The 20,966-nt window shown below is 40.0% G+C and overlaps 1 protein-coding gene across 2 annotated transcripts in view; it reads left to right on the top strand.

Annotated features, from left to right (window-relative positions):
- The window catches only part of nrn1la (neuritin 1-like a), a 64,445-nt gene extending 43,790 nt beyond the window's left edge, over positions 1–20,655 (top strand). For both annotated transcript variants that reach the window (XM_071457855.1, XM_071457862.1), the window contains exons 2-3: positions 1,667–1,817; positions 19,908–20,655. In XM_071457855.1, the coding sequence (XP_071313956.1) occupies positions 1,667–1,817; positions 19,908–20,190 (434 nt within the window). In that variant the 3' untranslated portion in view covers positions 20,191–20,655. The remainder of the gene's footprint in view (positions 1–1,666; positions 1,818–19,907) is intronic.
- Positions 20,656–20,966: the final 311 nt, after the last annotated feature.

Here is a 20,966-nt window from a genome sequence, read left to right as displayed (position 1 = left end):
GAAACATAATTCACACTTTTCCTGTTAATTCCCAAATCCTTAAAATGCGTAAAATCAGAAAATAAAATAATAGGCTACATTACCTCCATTACATCCTGGCACCTTCCATTAAAATGCATCTCCGGTTTATAAAATGGTTTTTCTCTTTCTCCTCCTGAATGTAATGCTTGTCGCTTCCTCCCCTAACCTTTGCACACACCTAGAACTCAGAGTAAACACCTTGTCATGCTTAGTTTTCCATCAGCGAGTGTCCTGACAATCCAAGCTGACAACTGGCAAGATGATTCCTCAGCTGCCTGACACCTGACAGATTTGTTGTTGTTGTTGCTCCTGGTTGGATCCTGGTTATTTCAGTTTCTGCATTTTAGGCACTGCATTCAAATATTGTTGTTAAAGCTTCACTAATCAATATTTTTATGCTAACAATAGATCAAATTACTATGTTTTAATGTGAAATTCACTTGAAATGATAAACCCACTGATGTATGACTTTTTTTTTAGTTCCTTTCAGCACCTTGTTTTGATTTTTTTCAACCCTACTTTCCATTTTGTCTCTTTAGTTGGTTGGAAATATGAGTGACAAACAAATCACATGCTGCATTAACATCTTGATTTATTCACACAAGTCTGTTTCCAATGCAGTTTGTCCTTTTGTCCGTTTTTATTGATACATCAACTTTTCCACCTCGGTCAAGCGTACAAAATTATTTTTGCGATAATAAATTTCCAGTGTTTCTACTGTGGATGGTAAAAACCCTGTTGCTGCCCTTAAGTGGCTAAAAAATTAGGTAATACCCAGAAGACACAACAACCTGAGCAGGTGAAACAACCTCATTTAAGAATGTCATTCATTTCCTCATGAATGTAGCTATCTGACCATCGATGGGCACGAATCCAGGCCACTTTGATTGATCAAACAAATCTGAGATTTGAAAGGTGACTCACTGATCTGAAACCAGGCTATTCCCATGGGACTCTGAGGGTTTCCTAGCACTGTTAATCTAATCATAGTCATAGTCGTCCACGGTGCTGTCCTCTGCGTCTGTTCATTTGCTCAGTATTTGTTTTTTTGTGATTGTTAAGACTAAAATATTCACATTTTATGTGGGTTGTTGAGTCTTTGAAGGTTCCTAGTTTCAGCTTGTTTTGGTGACTGTGTCTTGGCTGCATTTACACATGAGTTGTGTGTGTTGTTGCTCTGAACACAATATGATCACTGAGGATAAATACGTGGGGCACTGCCTGGGCTTATCTCCCCTGTTCTATCTCCATTTCCTGGTCAATGAGCCTTGATGTGTCTCATCTTTGATGTGAGCAATCAATCAGCTGCTGACTTTAAACACTGAATGAGTGAGAGGGGAGAGGACTGAAGATGGACCCGCTGCTGTCTGTAGATCTGTGTGTATAATGGATAATACTCAGCCTCTCAGTCTATCATTGCAACAAGCAGCTGCATAGACAGCAGTGTCACTGCAGCTGCACAGACGCTCTTTTTACACGCATGCTTGTCTGATCTCACTCTGGTCCAGCAGCTGCAGTACATTTGTTGTCAACTGATATTTCTGCTCAAATTGATTTCCCAGTTCATATTACAGAGCATGTTAAACTTTCAGTTCATCTTCTGTGTGTGTGTGTGTGTGTGTGTGGTTTTGTGTGTGTTTTCCAGTGCTGAGCCCGTGCCCTGTGGCTACAGCTTCAGCCAGAAGGTGTCACCCCATCTATAAGGGTTTCGCTCAGTGTCTAATGGCTCTGGGCGACAGTCTGACAGACAGCGCCCCCAAGGACGAGGACATGCACGAGATACACTCCATATGCAGGTCAGTGTAATCACCCACCTACAATGCCAGCTCAAACACAACAGGACGCACAAACACTGAAAAATCTCAAAGCACTGAGTCGGTTAAATATAAGGTCTGCTGAGTTTCAGTACTCAAAGATGCCTGTGCGAACCCCACCAAGCAGCCAGGTCAGTGTTAGTGAGACACCAGTGGCTGCAGGTAAGAGGACAGAAGCTGTCAGGGGAAAGCTGTACACATTCTCTGAGATGGAAATGAGTACACAAGGCTTTTGGAAAGAAAAGTTTAGAAAAGCATTTCACAGTTCCACAAAGTCTGTCTGCTATCTGATATCAATAGGGCACGAACAGACTGTACATCTGTACAATACCACAAATCGAAGTCTTGGCTCAGTCTTAGACTCAGTAATGACCTCTTCACATGCAGTTGGAGGAATAATGTTTTCTCCAAATAACTGTGTCTGAACGATAATAAATTATGACAAAGTTATGAATGAATATCAGTAGTTATTAACAGTGCAATGTTTGTGACTTTTGCATTAACAGTTTCAATGCTGTTGAAAGGGAGAATCAGAGGGTGCAGTGCTAGTGCTGTATATATAACGTGTACAATAGTGAACTGGGTCTTAAAATGTGGTCCATTTAAAACATGGTTTAAATTAGACTCTTCAGTCTTAGTACCACTATAAATGAGAACACTGCTGAGACAGTTAACTGTTTGTATAATACTGTGACTTTAGGACTGTGCAGGCCTTCCTTAAAGAGATACTCCAGCTAATTAGTGTGGCAAAGGGTGGGAGGTTTATTCAGATGAGGCAGTGCAAAGTGTCCTGTTGTTGGTTAAGCTGATTTTGTCATTTGTGACTGTGATTTGCGCAGCTGTTACAGACCAATGAGACCATTGATCTGATTGGCTTAAAGTTAATTTATTAATCGCCACCCCAGCCAGAGCTTTTAGTTGCACCCACAAGAATGAAAATAGCAAATGTGCATGGAGACGCCCATGTAGTCTGTGAAACCCATGCCCTTCTGGCCTGCACTTGTAATTGTGCTTGTGTGGTTGAAATAGAGCTCAAATAGTCTACAACTCTGCTATCAGCTCTGCAAGGCTTTACTTAGTGCTAACATCAGCATGCTAACATGCTCACAATCACAGAGCTACCATGCTGATGTTTAGGTGTGATGTTTACCATGTTCTTAGTTTTGCCTGTTAGCATGATAATATTTGGTAATTAGCACAAATCACCGTATACATTCTAATGTAAACTTAGAGGACATTGCAGGAAGTACAGGAATACTAAATATGTTGTGAGGAAATTCTGCAGAGCGGACTGTAGGCTCTGCAGAGAGAACTACACTTAGCTTTGCTCTGTTCTGAATTCTTTGTAATCAAAAATATGATACTGAAGATGCAGGTGCATATAACATCAAGAGTGTTAGTAATTCTCCACTGCAAACTAAATTTTCATTTGCTATTTTCCCTTTTGTGTCATTGACAAGCACCATCAAAGGATGGTGAATGTGCTCCCAGATAAAATGAAAAATGATTTTACTGAGTCGGATCATATGAGAGGAATACTGATTCTCTCATTTACACAAAGCGAATGATTGCAGTGATCCATGCAGCAGCTAGATTGCCTTAACTCTGCCAGGCATGAGCTGTAGTTTAAGAACGGGTTTATTTTCTTGTGTCATTTTATACAAAGACATCAAAGTTTATTTGAGTGATTTCACTGTAACTTCCATCTGAAAATCAAACTGAAATTTGAATTCTCACATTTTCTGTAAGGAAATATAAACTATATATAATAGTTTTTGGATATATTTGCGGAAACTGCTTTATACTTCAGGCCTCTGGTTCGGTTTGTCCTCTGATAGTGATTGAATGACATTTGAGAGCCAGTGTTTCTTAGAGACTTGCTGTTATTGTCTGTGGTGCGCTACTAACTGGAGAACATCACAGCTGTTTAAAGCCTCTTAAAATTGATTTAAGACTTTTTTCTTGATCTTTTCCTTCATCAACAAGCTCACATAACTGGTTAAGTACCTTTGACTGTCTGAGTGGAAGCTAGTTAATTTTGCTTGCTGGAATTATTGTTCATGTTATTTCAATACCTGCTGAGTCATTGGCAGTTTATACACACTGTGTATAGTGCTGTGCTGTGTTTGTCATATATTATTATAAATAAGGAAGGATTTTATTCTGTCACTCTTCTACGGTCCAATTGTGGTGAATAACCACACTGTCATAACTCACACTAACAAGAGGAATCTTGTAACCTCAGGACTATCAAATCATGACAAGGACGTAGGTTTGGTCTCAACATTGGCAGGGACACAACAATCCCTCCAAAATAAAGAGGACTTTTTAAAGCTGTCAGCTGAATGGTTTGTTAACATGTGATCTGCATGTAGAACCTGATAATGTAATAAATCCCCGATAATGTAATAACCCCAATAATGTAATAAAAAAATTCACTTGAGTGGATTGAAAATGTAATAAAACCTGATAATGTAATAACTTCCCAATAATGTAATAAAGTGCATTTCCCAATAATGTAATACACTCTTAACCAATAATGTAATGAAGTATTACATTAACGGGAGGTTATTACATTATGAAGTTAGCCTTCATTTCAAGGGACCTGATAATGTAATAATACTCCAATAATGTAATAATTTAACAGGAGATCACCCATTACTTGGTTTCAAGTGGTGTGTTCAAGGTTATATTTCTGTGTAAGCAACAAAGCTCCAGAGCGCCACCAACAGGTCAAAGTTGGACATGCATGAATGGTTAACTTTGACCCGTTCATCCGTTTTCACAAACGATGTATGACTGGAGCCCTCGGGCCAAGCCGAGGTAAACGCATCCTTAATGTCTTTTTCCGCCATATTGGATTTCCGCCATCTTTGATTTGATCAAAAACCTTTAAAAGGCCTCTCTTGTCACAAATTTTGTCTAATCTTCTTGAAACGTTGCCCAGATGATATTCAGACCATGACACGCAAATGCATTCAGCATCTTCTTCAAATTCAAAGGCGCTTTTCATGCGTGTCCAACTTTGACCTGTTGGTGGCGCTCTGGAGCTTTGTTGCTTACATTATTGGGAAATGCACTTTATTACATTATTGGGAAGTTATTACATTATCAGGTTTTATTACATTTTCAATCCACTCAAGTGAAATTTTGCATTACATTATTGGGGTTATTACATTATCGGAGATTTATTACATTATCGGGTTCTACATCTGCATTTACATTAAGATCAGTATTTACATTGAAGTGATAGTTCAGGTTATTTGTGTGAGGTAGTCATGCATAGCCTGTGTGTTACTTGCAGTAAATTCAGATCCGCACACCGAAACACCCACAGACACAATCCAATATCCGTTTAAATGTTTGCTTCATTTAGAATATTTTCAGCGCTTTAACTTCCCGTCAAAACAAAGTGAAGTTAAGCTCTTTCTGATTTACTCACCTGAGTTGCGGCTGCGGCGTAATACGTAATAGTGTGCCCTGTAGTTGCACTTCTGCGTAGGGATACAGTAGTTCAGCGGTTGAGAAAAATGTAGTACCAAAGGAAAGAACTGTTTTGACAGGAAGTTAATAACATGAAGTTTCATGTGCTGTGCAGTTCAGACAATAGAGGACTGGGAGTCATCTGAAATACTAAACTTTCGCTCCTGTGTGGTCTGGACTGACAGCACTGATAACTGAACATTGTCAGCACACTGATCTACTCCGTCTCCTCTGTGTCTGGCAGTAAGTACAATGTATGTACATGACATTAGCCAATCAATTCTATCATGCTGAAATCCATCATCCTGGAGACGTAGCCTCTGGGAGGGCACATCAAAATTATCTAATATGACTTCACTCCAAACATTGGTTGGGACATGTCCTTACTCTCCATATGCAAACCTATGCCCTTGAATCATGACATGAAGTAATGTAGGCAGTTCAACAGTTTCTGAAATACATTTTTTCACTTCCTGTCAAAGATGTAGAAGACACCATTCTCATTCTCATGTCTGTACTGTAAATTCGAAACCCCCACCAGCAGCGAGCTAATGTAGCTTAGCACAAAGACTGGAAAGGGGGGGAAACAGGTAATCTGACTCTGTCTGACAGGAACAAAATCTGCCCAACGGCACCTCCAAAGCTCACATTTTATCTCTTTTGTTTAACACATAGGCCACAAAAAGGAAGTAAAAACATGACAAATCGCTACAGTATGTGTCAGACTGTGTCGCTGCATTGCTCAGCTTCTGTGTTGCAGACTCCCGACCAGACTCTGTAATAAACTAGGATATGTCAACATGCTTCATGCTTATTGTACACACGAGTGTGGTGTCAGTCTTTTTTATTTAGCTCTCAAATGCAGCAAAATGTCAAACTTTTCCTTTAAGTGATATCATGAACTATTTTTAGTGCCCAGCTCCACAGATGTTACACCATTCAAATTACAAGTAAATTAAATATTCAATACCCCAGAACACTAATATAGGGAGCGTGGTTAGTGTAGAAAAATAAATGAAACCTAAGCTCCTTGTTTTTATTAGTTACAAGTTAGACCAAATAAGTCAAGTTAAATCAAACACCGTCGCTTTTTCTACTGATTTCTTTGCAACAATGAATTTTAATTTCAGGTGGAGCTAAACAATGAACACTTACTCCCAAACAGCACTGCCTCCTCTCTCCTCGCAGCATATTCTCACTCTGTAGCTCTCTTTTTATCCTCTCATTGTTTCGGCTAGAGGCCTGATGACACTGATTAAAGATGCAGAACATCTCCCCCAACCCCCCAAGCCCCCCACACTACTTTCTCTCACCTCTTCATTTCTCTATATCCTGTATCCATCCATCATTGCTTTCTCTCTCACTGTCGTCTCCGCTCACCACTCTATTTATACACACCTCTGTCATCCATCTTCCGTATCCTCTCGACCAGGACAAGGACCCATTAATGTGTGAAGGGTCTTAGAATAGGATCGCTGATTTGAGAGCAGTGTTTCTGTCAAGTGAAATTTGCACAGTGTTAAAATCATATTGAACCCAGCATCATCACCGCAGACCGTGTGCGGGCAGGATCAGAGGAGGTCAACCAAAGAGGTCAAAGTAGACGTGACAGTCAGGGTGAGGCAGTGACAGGTTAAGTAGTCATTTCATACAACATATTGTGCAACTGTGACCAGCACTCTTTTCTTACTGTATTATGAATGAGGCTTTTGCAAACTATCAGGCAGCAACAACCTACATACTCCATAAAATACAGCTTACAGACATTAAGTAGTTCACAGGGAGGTTTTGTTTGCCGGACTCCAAGGAATCTAGGGAAGAATTTTCTTTAATTCAAGACCCATTTTCTTTGAGCTCTGCATTCCTCCTATGACGATGTGCATATGTGCAGGCCTCTCCTTGCAGTTTCAGTCCTCTTATTGATATTGACATTTTCAAACATTTAGAAGCAGGGTTTGGTTTAATGGTCACTTTTGATTCAAGTAGGGGTAAGGGCACAAGTAGTATAAAAGCTTATGTGTGTGTGTGTGTGTGTGTGTGTGTGTGTGTATGTGTGTGTGTCACCATGGCCCTGCAGCCCACCCATGGTACCACTCCACTGTTGTTAAGTCTCTGCTATTCCTTGAGGTACCAATTAAACTACTAATCCTGCAACCCAGCCACCTCGGTGTGAGTGTTGCCTAATGCAGGGACATATAAGCTCACTCACACACACACTCACACACACACAACCCACGTGTCCACATACACACTTCCCTCCAATCCACACTCTCATTCTCTGTGTCCTCATCTTACTTCTTCACTCTCTTATTCCTCCTTCTCTCTCTCCATCACCTCCACTTCCCTCTCTCTTTCACCTCCCTCCATCCCTCCACTGTGTTTTTCTTTTCTCCCTCTCTAAACTGAGGAACATGGTTTTAGCACTTCTATCAGAGCCACCTAATGAGGAGGTAACATGGCGCTCCCTTCTCTGAAGATCCGCAAGCACATGCACATGCAAATTTACAAACACACACACACACACACACACACACACACACACACACACACACACACACACACGAACATGCGTGCACGCCACAGCCTGAACAGGAGGCTATGATTTGCATCTAGGCCAAGGCTGCTCCATTGTCAGAGCTCTCCCAGGAGTACAGCGCTGCTTTTATTCCTCCTATTCACAAAAGGCATTTATGCAGTTGCGCTCATTCAATGTGGATTCAGAGTAGGTGAGGTGAAATGGAAATGTTTGGGACCAGAGAGACAGAGGAATTAGGTACAATAGTATTAAACACTAACCTTTTGTTGCAGGTTTAAAATGAATAGGGACGGGTGACGTGAAAAATAAATACCACTTAACATTAATTCTTAAACAGGGTGAATAGGATAGATAGATAGATAGATAGATAGATACTTTATTTATCCCCAAGGGGAAATAAAAAAAAAAGATTATCACTAATATGTTTAGAAGGTATTATTATTTGCAATAAGCCATTACAATGCCCATTCTAACATTAATAAGAAGGCTTAGGGAGCCACATCATGTTTGTGTGGGACCCTCTTTGGTTTGTGTGTTTCCTTTGTTGCTTTTGTCTCTGTATCAATCAGCAAGACTCCCAACAACATGTGTGATAGGAAGGAAGGCCAACCGTCATTGAATCAAAAGGATGCAGCATATCCAGTGCTATGCATAAGCTAATGTCAAGTAAAACCACTTGTTGTAGACCTCCCGGTGGACTGTGAAGTTTATCAATGAGTGGTAAACTGACAAGGTCTGTGTGCTGTTAGAAAATACACATATTGTTGTCTACTACAGATAAAAGTGGCAATTTGACTCAGCTGGTAGAGCACCGCTGCAGCCTGGATCCAAGTCTGACCCGTGGCCCTTTGCTGCAGTGGCGGTTCTAGCTTGTATGACACCCTGAATATTACACTATTACACAAGTCAAACAAGACACACACATCTAAAATTGCACAACTGCCATCTAAAGCCTGACCATTTTTGCTTTCCATGATGCAGTCGTCAATAACATCATCATATAAAATCTGCCCAGCAATTAAGTGGTTAATACTGATACTGTACAGAGATAGAAGTGCACTATTTGATAGATTCCCATGGTCCAATGGGGAGCAAACTGTAATAATCTCTTCTTCTCTAATACTAATTATAAATCAGTATTTGGTTCGATTTTTTTGTTACCCTTGATATTTTTGTTATTATTGTTATATAATTTGATATTTTGTTGATATTGTTTGTAATATTTAGAGCAGCACAGTTGATGGTTCATTGTACAGTTAACAAGACTAAGGTTGTGCAGCCGCACTAGCAGCTCTGTGAGGCAGCATTTAGGTACAGGAGTCGCATCATATGCTCAGCAGCTAATGTTGGGAATGTGCCTGATGGGAATATCATTAGTTCTGCGGGTAATTTGCTCATAAAGCAAAATAGTGGACAAACTTTATCTTTAAAATGTGATGGTGCGAGATGAAAAGACAATAAAATATCAATCTCACTCGAAGGAAAATCAGGAGATCAGCATAATCATTACAATTTACTCTGAGGGGGGGAATGAACGTTCATGCTGAACCTGCTGCTAGACTAAAAGCAGTGGATCACCATAGTTATTAGGTTACTATGAATATCCACACAGAAATTGGGGCCAGTCCATCAAGTACATGATTTAAATTTTTCACTGAAGAAGTGAAAAGTTTAACCTGCTGGAAGCCTGGGAGGAATCACCAAAGTCATTACAGCTGATTGTCGATGGAAATATCTGCTGCAAATATCATGTCGGTCCATGTCATAGTTGTCAAGATATTTCGTTGTGAGCCACAAATGTCACTATAGCAGTGGAGGAAAAAGAAAGTGCTCATTACAGTCATCAGGATTCATAGCATGGCACTGTTCATCTCACAGTGATCCATCATAATATAGTAGATATATTCTAAAAATGGACCAAAATGGTGGACCGACTGACCAGCAGACTGATATTACTCTCCCTACAGGCATGTAGGAGGTAAAAGGATAATTCCTGTCTTTTGTCTTCATGTCCAGATAGGGATATATTGCTGGACTGTGGCTGGTCCAGCCAAAAAACAAAAACAAAACCATATGTCTGTGTGAGAGTGAGTGAAAGACTTGATACGATGCAGAGGTACTTTCTCTCTCTCTCTCTAATGACTTGAAAGTGACTGCTGATTAACATGTGGTCTTAATCGGCCGTGTTTCAGTCACTATTTCAAACTTGTTCCGTTGTCTGACAACAGAAACAGAAAAACATGCAAATGAGAACAGCTTTATTGGGATTTAGCTGTATTTTATACTGTGTATGTGAGCACAGAGAGTAGGAGAGAAGCAAACAGATAAAGGGCTGAAACTGGCTGACACTAGCCAAAATGAAAATATGACACAATGACATCATGATTATGCCAATTAAGGTATTAAATCATCTACTGACAATTAGCCAGCAGGCTTCAGCTACTGTCTATTGAAAGTAGTTTACAGCGGTTCTATACTAGATTTAGACTTGAACAGTCTTTGTTTTTCCCTTCTTATGGAGGGAAATGTATGTTATAATTGCTACTGATTAAGTTCAAATATTGTCAGCTAACATACACTTGATGGAACATGGGACATATTGAAAGTGATGGACAACTACAAATAACCAAATGGAGTCAAGAAGGGACACTGCAAATTGATAACGTCATATTTTATGGTGAGCGAGCTTGTTCGGGTTGTTGCTCTGTGTATGTTTGGACTTGTGTATGCGGGCAGGGGTTCTGCGGGCAGCACGGTGTAAGATGTTACTATACTTGAACAAAAAGACAACAAATATATATTTTTTTCAATAAATTCTTTTAGGACAGTTAAAAATGAATTAATTAAATAAGTGGGGCCCGCCCTGCTGGTCAGATACTCACTTTAAAACAAGAGTGTGGATAGGCTCAGTCAAGGATACCATATCATCACTGAGGGATTTAAGACTCATCCAATTTTGTCATAAGAAGAATATAATTGAAAAAATATCTCTCCATACACAAACTGTGCATTCTAAGAAAAAATAAGTCATCACAAGGACAAGAAACTAATCAATAAAAGCAGTTCAATCTTAAACAATCAAGACAAGAGGTCTCAATGGAATGATAGGATATCATTCAGCCATTTTAATAAAAGTATTTATAAAGTATAAACAGGAGCAAGGAAAAAAACAAAAAATATGTCTCCTTGGTTACAAAAAATAGAGTCTAACAATTGCTAAAATGGGTGTTATCGGAAAACTCTCTCACAAGGTTGTGTTTTCTTTCACTCAGTCTTCTTTCACAGCAGCCTTTCTATTTGCCTTTATATTCTTATCCTCTACAGATTTAGATAAGGCCATTCATGTTTTCATTGCATCTCATTGCAGTGCTCTCTGTTCCCATCCCCAACCTCAGTTTAAAGTCACTTTCAGCTCAACAGCTCATTCAGGATGCAGCAGTTAGGGTTTAAATCGCTGCCAAACAAAGCTGCCGTAATATTCCCAAGTTCAGCGTCTCTCACCGGGTATCACATAGATTTTGAAATGATTTCAAGGGGCAAGCAGGAGGGATTTTACGTCTTAGTTTTTAAAAGTTTTTTTTTAAAAAAAGCTATGACAAAAAAGAAAGAGTGATCATAGATCTGTACAGTCCTCTGCTGCCCACAAACTCCACAGTAAATAGTCTGAATAACATGTATCAAAATAGTCATTTACTGTTTAAATCTTTACTGCAGAGATATTGCAGTTGCACTGCCACTGCCAGAAGGCCACTGCAGCTCAAGTGTGTTGGTTTAATATAAAAGCTTTGTCAAAGTCTTCTGCAAGAAGAGAATTCTTTTTATTCCTTTGCTCCTTTTCAATTTGTGCAACATGCCAGAGCTGAGAGGTTGTGACAGTTTTTTTTTGTTATTTTTTTTACCTTTTAGCGCATCAACCTTGGACAGAATAGTCACGACACTTTCTGAGGTTTGTACAGGATGTATAAAAAAGACCAGCAGAACTGAAGTTTTTTGGTGTTATTTTCAGCTCTGATAAAAATGTTCTGATATATCTGATATAAAACATGATATTGAAAGTTGGGAATATTTGTTGAATGTTCTAAGCCAGCCTCCCCCAACCTTTTTTGCACCATGGACCGGTTTTGGAAAGACAAATTTCTCATGGACCAGGACATTTTTGCTCTTTTAGTTTTAGTAGGTATGAAAATAGCGGTTTAGTAGATCTAATAATCAGGCTTTAGCTGACTCAGTACACCACCCAGCTCTTGGTCCAGGCCATAGTGATCTCTCGCCTGACCCTGAGACAGTATTATTTCCTGCTTCCTGCCCCGTTAGGAGACCAATGGCAGGTCTGAGTCTGTTCTTTCCAATGGGAGAAGTGAATGTGATCACAGATTATGACAGATTCTGTCTCCCAATAGTCACTGAAAAATAAATATTGGGTCCATTTTTCACAAGCGACACATCTTCCCAACGTTCTGCCATGGCAATGTCATTTCTTGGACGGACAGATCGGGAGAAAATTTTCTTTATTCTAGACCCATCTCTGTCTCTGCAAAACTCGTCACACAGATCTCTTCTCTCTGTTGGTTCTGGTCTGGCTTCACTGCTGCAAAGCTGCAGATGACGCTTTCCAACTACCAAGTTTAGAGGGACTTACACATGAAATCTTGAATTAAAAGTTAAAACTTGAATAAAACATTTTTCTTTTTAATACTATGACTGTTATTATTGTTTGACTGTTTATAGAGGGAAAACAGGCAGTATTATTAGACCAAAGTGATCTTGTACCGGCCTGAGCGGCAAAATCAGGGGCAAATTCATACCGCATCTAGTGCTGTGACATCATGACCACACACGCTTAGGAGACAGGATGTGTATACCATTTAACATCATAGGTGCTGCCTATAATACGTTATCTTCTGTATTGAGTATCTTTACCTCGACTACTGCAACGCTCTTCTGGCAGACCTTCCTCTGTGCACAGTGAAACCCTCACAGATTGTCCACGCTGCGGCAGCCCGACTGGTCTTCGATCAGCCCAAAAAGGCAGATGTCACTCTGCTACTCATTGACCTCCACTGGCTACCCATGGCCACCCGAATCAAATTCATGTCACTGTAGCTTGTCTTCAGAGGGACTTCCGGGTCTGCACCCATCTACTCGAACTCAATCCCACAGCCTTATGCTCACTCTCGGCCACTCGGTTCCCCTAGGAAACGTCGCCTGGCATTGCAATCCCTGCACAAAAGACAATTTCAGTCCAGACTGTTCTTATCTGTGGTTCTCCGATGGTGGAACGAGCTACTGAATTCTGTCACAGCAAGAAAAAAAAACTAAGTTAACAACTAACAAAGTTAACATAACTAAACTATTTGATGATTTATTGATGCGTTTTAAAATAAAATCTCCGTCTGTCAGTATCAGAACTGATCTCTGTCCATACCATTCACCTACGCTGAGCATGCTCGAGCCGGTTTAAACAGGAAGCAGATTGTCTCCTCTGCAGATGATTAGTTGCACAGAATCCTTCAAATGTGGAACAACAAAGACAGTTGTAGTGTTTCAAACTTAAATGTAGTAGTGTGGACGCAGCCTCAGTCTTTCGGGTCGTCATGTTCATGGTTATCCAAACTGGACTTGGTCACGTCCTCACAACCAAAGTTAAAGGTGCATATATTTGGGAAAGTGGGTGGCGCTGATGGTGATGTATCATACAATGTGAATTATTCATTATTAATCAATTGTGTTAAAATAACGAGATTATACAAAAGACACCTCAAGATCTGATGGGTCACTGATCTTTGTCCACATGTGATTGTCACCAAAAATTTTAAGGAATATTTCTTACATTTCTTTCTTGCCTGTGCTTCACTCTGCAGCCTCACCACTTGCTGTGGTCAATAGTACTTGAATATACGCTTTTATTGTATCTATCCTTGCCCTTAGATTTAATGTCCTATCTATGCGATAACAGTATTGCATTATGCTGCAGTTTCTCCTTACAACAAGAAAATGTCCTTGTTTTTGCAAGATCCTTTTCATGTTATAACAAGATATTGTGTTACTACAATGCATCACTTTAAGTTTTTATATCACAAAACTGACAGATCTCATTGAAATGAACTTTTCTAATTATAAAATAATGGATAAAAATATGACCCAGTGATGTTGTGATGTTGCAGGGTGATTTTATGTTTAATGGCTGAGGGTTGCTCTTGTTTTGTTTGTGTGACTCAGTGACTGAGACTCAGTACATATGGTTTGTAATGTGGAAAAAACATATTTAACTAGTAGCCCCTCTAAAAGCTGCCTGCAAATGTCTGTTTGTGTGTGTCTGCGCTGGTTTCATACCCGCACAGGATAAGTGGTATAGATAGAGTAATGGATGGCTGCTACTTTGCTCTGTTTTTTTTTTTCTCTTAGATTTACTCTAAATGTAACTGTTTTTTTCTGTCATGTTTCCAAACCTTATTTAGGAGCTTTAAATATTTGCTGTTATGACATCCCAGATACGCTGTTGTCAGGTGGAGCAGAATCTGTAGCTGCTTTTATTTGTTTTATGAAAAACACATCTAACAAATATCAATACATCAGTCTTAAAACTGTCAACCTACATGTGAATATCAGTTGACTCAGTCTAGAGTCATGACAACAGGGTTTAGAAACGCTACTTGGATTCATTCTTCTCAGATTTCCTCCCATCCACAATAAACAGGACTCAGACTGATTCAGTGGAGCTGAAGATATTTTTTCTTCTTTGTGCTGCTCTGCTGTTTCACTCTCCTTTGTTCTCATCACTTTACTGTATTTCCTCCTGTAGCTAAATAATTGTGCTGAACATTTTCCAGATGTCAGTGATGTATCCTGTAACACGGAGCCATAAAACTTAGTTGACACCCAGATGATTCATTTGAAGGTAGAAAAAAGAAAAAAAAGCTCAGAGCTCAGAACTGAGGTTTGGATGTTTTCAGGCAGCAGCAGCAGCAGCAGCAGCATGTTAGCAGCAGAACAGACACACTCATGGGAGGTTTTTACTTATTGTGAAAACAGCTGGTTGTCTGTCAGTGGCCTGTATTTCTGCTGTCTCTGCACCACCTGTGACTTTAGCAGAGACCTGCACAACTACACCTAAACACACACACACACACGCTGCAGAAAGACACACACAGACCGATACAGCTGAGGAACTGCACCACTGCACATGATACCATCGCTTCCCCTTTCTGACTTTATTTCATTGTCGTATTGTCATATCTCTTAGACACACTCTTACACACACTGTTTCTCACACACATGGGGGTGCACAGACGACAGCCAGATGCTGACACCCCACAGGGCCACTCCCCTCCTTCAGCTGCTCCTCCCACAGCAGCAGGTAAGCAGCCTTCAGCAACTGCTCTGTCAGAGGTGGACCTCTGGAGTGCTTAAGTCCTGGACGCAGGCCAAACACAGACACACACAGACACACACACACACACACACACACACACACACATGCATGCATACATCAAGGGAGGCCAAGCCTGTTCTATGAAGCTTCATGTTTGTGTGTGTGTGTGTGTGTGAACGCATGGGTGTGTGTCCCGCACTGCGTCGACACAGTCACAAAATTCATGATGTCTGCAAGAATCTGCCAGACTGTGAGTGTGTTTGCGTTTCATTTCTTTACTTGTGATCAGAAGCCAATGTCCTTAAACTGACACACAGAACACACAGAAGAAGAAGAGAAGTCCTCCAAGCTGAAGAAATGTTTAAGGGATCTGTCAGCATTTAGAGCTGTGAGACTTCAGGAGTTCAGTTTAGGTAAGAATTACAGCGACACTTTGCAGGATTAGTAATGATATAAACCCTCAGGGCTCAAGTACATCATAGGAGGAGAGCGTCCCATCCCATCATGTTTATCTTATTTGTTTGAAATAAATTCTGGTGATCAATCCCTCACCAACTACTCTGATGAATAAAAAATAAGAAACGGCTGCCTTCAGACACAGCCAGACTCACCAACATTAGATCTTTGTCTCTCTTGTGTCCTTTTCCTTTGGTGAAACACATCAAAAACTGAATGGATGACTTACTTGAATATGGTATATTACACATTGATAGTTAAAGGGACAGTCCTGAAGTTTGGGGAAATATTAGAGACCATCAACCCTGAAGTCTGATAATATAATAGATAAAAGTAATTTCTCTTTGTTTAGAGAGGTAGATTTAAGATTTGATTAATTTAGGGTCATGTGACAGTGGCAGACAAAGGCATTGATACTTTTTGATAGTCTTAAACAATGGTTCTCAATGTGGATCCCCAGGGGTACCTAAGGGGGTTCCTGGGGGTCCCCAGTAAAAAGGTGAATAATTTATTTTCACAACTAGCATGATGACAGAAAATATGATTATTTTGGTGATGGTTTTAAAGCACTTTCTAAAGTAAAACATCCAAAAGCTAAAATCTTGGTGCCATGGTCTCATTTGTGTCACTGTCGGGGTCCTTGATGTGAAAAAGCTTGAGAAACACTGGTCTAAAAAACACAAATGTGCCGTATTAATCAGTGCAAAATGTTCATAATGAGAAAAACTGACAATCTTCCCTCCACAATATGTTACATTATGTCCTTCATGAATATTCGTGCAGTAAACATCTCTTTGACTAAATCCCCTCAATGCATGACCTTGTTGAATTTTGTTAGAGCTGAACTATTCTTAAACCATCTCAATGAGGAATTCATTCATTAATTCGAACACGTAACTGTAGTAAAAAGACAACAAACACGGTTTTCAATAATTATTTAGTATGAAAATGTGTTCACTCCAACACTTTCAATGAAAACTCAGAATAACATTGTCAGCGCCAGCTGGTGTGATGTTTACTGACCCTCACAACAATGGTCAGCTGGCAGTAAACATGCTAACAGGTTAGCTGTGGTGGCAGCTGGTCGCTAGCGTGCCCTCGTGCCACACCCAGCAAGAGTAAATGAGTTAGCTTTTACTTTTCTGATCCAGTTCAGCAGATGGAGACAACACGACAGAAAGGGATAAGATGGCATGGCAGCTTAAAATGTACAGCAGGCTGTTGCTTCTATTCATATGTGCTATGACATATTGTCATTGCTATAGCTATGAGAAGCAGCTGGCAACAGATTAGAACAACCCAGTGTTTTTATCATGTGTATACAAAATGAAAATAAGGCACATTCTGTATTCATGGTGAAATTAATGTTTTTTTTTTTTTTTTTTTTTGCAAGTCCAAGGTTTTTCATCATCTGCAGCATCCTTCTAAGAGACAATTAAAGGTTCAGTATTATTCAGTAGCAAAGCTGAGCTGCTGGATGAGTGTGTTTACTTTTCTGTTTCTATTGTTAAGTAAATGTGTAAGATTCAGGCTGGAGATGGAGTTGGAGAAAGCTCAGTGCACCGAGCTACACAACAGCGCTGTTAAGAGTGTAAACAGAAGTTCTGTATCATCGTCTCCTTGAACTTACATTCTTATACTACTAAACTGCTTTACACCAAAATTACATTGTGGTGGCAACGTAATCGCTGGCTGGATTATGGTCAGACGCAGCTTGTGAGTCACCACAAGATGGTTGCATGTCTTGTGTATACAGCACACAACTGTCACAACAGAGGTTGAGGTTTGCATCCAGTTTATGCAACAAAAGCACTTTGGTTAGGGATGGGGAAACATCATGGTTTTGATAAATATAAACACTGAACTTTTTTTCTGTACTAAACAATGCTGAAGTCAGCAGAAGTGGATATAGCCCTGTGAGATCAGATGTTTTGATGGAAAATAAATATGTTGTCTGATATGTTCAAGATCAACATATTTGCAGGCTGTAAAAATGGAAAATGGCAATCAGGCAGCAATTAGGATTCAGTTCCTTCAAAACGCATTTGCTGTTGCAGATTAGTTGTATATAAATGTATTTCTGGGAGACAGGGTTGAACCTTCAGTGCCTGTAACCCCAACCAACAGTTGTTGGACAAAAAAACAAAGCCACCATGTGTTGTTTTCTGTGTCTTTGTGTGAAATATAAGCTATCGTGTGAAAATGAGCAGCCTTGAGGAAATTGTTTTCTTTTTTTATCACTGTTCGGCTGGACTATCAGTTTTCCGTTTGAGCTAAATACGTCCTTGATCAGCTCCTGCTCTGAGCGGGTGAAGATTGAATTGATATTGAAGTTATACAGACAGTATCTCCAGAAATATCAAGTTCAGGTTTAAGGTTAATTGTGAGTGTGGATGACGTAAGCACATAGCTCTTCTGTCATGAAAGTGAGAAAGCAGCATGCTCTAATGCCATGGTATTAATTATATGGACATTTTTTGTGTTAATGTGCTTTAAGTATTTAGCATTTGAGTGTTTTGTGTCGGGCAGATTTTGAACAGAGCCATCTGCTTCTGCTTTCTGCACCAGCCCTCTGTCTCTGTTCTTCTATTTAACGCTCAGTCAGTATTTCCTCAGAGACAACTTAGCCAACACATTCACGATGAGAGGGAGAATTAGCAGCCAATTATAGTCAGACTCAGTTCTGGATGTGGAGCTTGAAGGTTATTGGAATAAAGTTTAATGCTGGGTTTTGCTGAAAAAAAAAGTTCTTTATATCCAAGAGAGGTCTGTGAAGGATCATTTCTTTTGTCTCCTCTTCCTCATCGTTCCCTCCTCTTCTTCACTGTTTTCTTTTTTCTGTTTTTACTGTGACTCTTCTCAGGTCTAGACAGTATTTCAAACATCCATTTTGCTGTAAAATTTATATAACATAGCCGCGATTCAACAAACACACAGTTCATGACAGCTTTTCAGTTTGTCTGACTGAGTGAAGGTTTTTCAAAGTTTCAGTCTAACCAGCAGGGAGACCTTTGCTCTCAGAGTGGTGAAGATCAGCAGATGGTCTCTTGGCAACTACCAAAAGAAGCCAAGGGAGCAAACAGATAGACTGAATTTGATTTACTCAGTGAAAGGACTAATGCTTCTCTGTCTGTGCATCCTTATCAGTTCCTTTCAGAGCTGTCTGTTTAGTGGCTCAGGTGCCTCACACCGATGGTATGAATTTTAGATGTGCATTAAGCCAAGGCAAAGACAAACCCGCACAAATGTACATTCAACTTTGACTTTGATGACTATGACTAAATCGTGAACATATAAAGACAAGAACAAGACCAGACAGGTCACATATTGCTGGACCATGTAGGGTCAACATGTGAAATTGAGGACATAGCGGAAAACCGATATAGAAATGCTGTAAACAACCACTTTCAATGGAGAGTAGCTAAAATATGGAAAAGTCAGCAAAAAATGCTAATTGTTCATCGTGCCATGTTTGCATTCTGCCTGTACTCATCTGTGCTCACTTATACAGTAGTTTATTACAGCCAAATTCCCAATAAAGCTATTATCATTTACATATTTTTCTGTTTCTGTTGTCAGAAAACGGTACAAGTTTAAAATAGTGACTGAAACTCAGCCCATTAAGATGTTAACCAGCTGTTACTTCAAAGCCATTCGGATGGCACTAATGGCAACTCTCTTTTAGAGAAAGTAGCTGAGGTTTGTCCAAAAAGTTGCTAGATTTCTCACTCTGTGAGGAAAAAAAAAGTCAGTAAATCTTGTCACAAAGGCACAAGTTAGCTACACTGCTTGTAAATGCCCTCTGATGACAGAATAGAAACTGTTCATTTTGAAAGAGCAATGGCCAATGGGGAAACTTTAACGGTTGGCTGGCAATATATATATATAAATATATGTGCCCTATTATTCCTCCACAGTGCAGTGACTTCTGCTATACTGGGTCCCTTCATCCACCACATTGATTTGTCATAAATACACATTATTTTTTTCGCTGGTATTTTAAAACTTTTGCACCACATAATGTGGTAATGTTTACAATTTTACAACATAAAACTGCTGGTATAACATAATATAACACTGTGTTTTACTTTCATTTGAATAATGCTTATGGCTTATTATACTGTGCAGTCAAATGACCGACTGATTTTGGTTTCATTTGGTATCTGAAGGTGTCCTCATGTCTCTCCATGTCCATCTTTCCCCTCCCCCTCCTTCATCCCTGCAGAGCGTGGGATGAGTTCCATGACTGTGCCAATGTGGCGATGGCTGGCTGTCCAGAGGAAGCAGCAGCTGTGTGGGAGTCCCTGCGTCAGGAGTCCAAAAAGATGCAGTTCTCCGGAAACCTCTACGACATGTGCTCCAACCGAAACAGCCACCCAGTAGCCTCAGTCTCCCCACAGGAAGACATCAACCAGGAGTCTCTAAGGGGGCGTGCTGATCATCTGGCAGGCTGCCTCCACCCTCTCATGCTACTGTCTCCTCTGCTGCTCTTGTTTTTTTGGATATAACTAACAACGACAAAGAAACGGGACTAATGTGAATAGATATAAACTTTGTGTATTTTTCCCTCCTCAAGTCCGTAGACTTTCCACTGTTTTCCTCTGCTCTGCCGGGGGATGAATACTTCTAACTGCATGTTCAGAGGCCCGACAGTCTTTTTGATAATGTATCTTTAAACTGCCTGTGCCGTTTCATGCATATTCTCTGCCTTTTAATTAGTCGCTGTGTTGCAAACACACACAAAATTTATAGAGAGCTACACAACCACTGTACAAACAGGCCTGCAAACACATGCATAGTTAAACAGATGCAAACAGCAGACTCATGTCATCTGTCCTTATCTTCTATCCCCGTACATCTACTGAGTACGAGCTCGTATATGATGGTTCGAGGGGGAGTCTGTTTTCCTGAGTGTAGTAAGAGAGATATGATAACAACGTCCGACTTAATAAACCTGAAAACTAAGTGATGAAGATGCTGCGAATAGTTCCAGCTGAACTCATTTATTTATCTTCATTACAGAATGAACCATTTGATAAATGGTGAATCTAACAGGCCCTACTTGTTTGCTCCTTGCAGTCGGACTCTGAGTGCTGCACTAAATCTCCACTTGACCAACTTTTCCCATTCTTTTCCCCTTCATTTTCCTTTCTGCTCTTTAAACGCTGCCACTGTCAAAGCTCCCGTCCCTGTGACCATCAATAGCTCCGCTCCCATCTGAAGTTAACGCAAAAAGAATTTCCAGAAAATCTGCAAGAAATGAAATGCTAATTAATGCACAACT

The sequence above is a fragment of the Trachinotus anak genome, unplaced genomic scaffold (assembly GCF_046630095.1).
Source record: "Trachinotus anak isolate AG129_WGS33_773 ecotype Australia unplaced genomic scaffold, CSIRO_AGI_Tana_v1 ptg000002l, whole genome shotgun sequence".
Classification (NCBI taxonomy): domain Eukaryota; kingdom Metazoa; phylum Chordata; class Actinopteri; order Carangiformes; family Carangidae; genus Trachinotus; species Trachinotus anak.
Note: the sequence above shows the minus strand (reverse complement) of the source record. Positions and strands in the feature narration are given on the sequence as shown.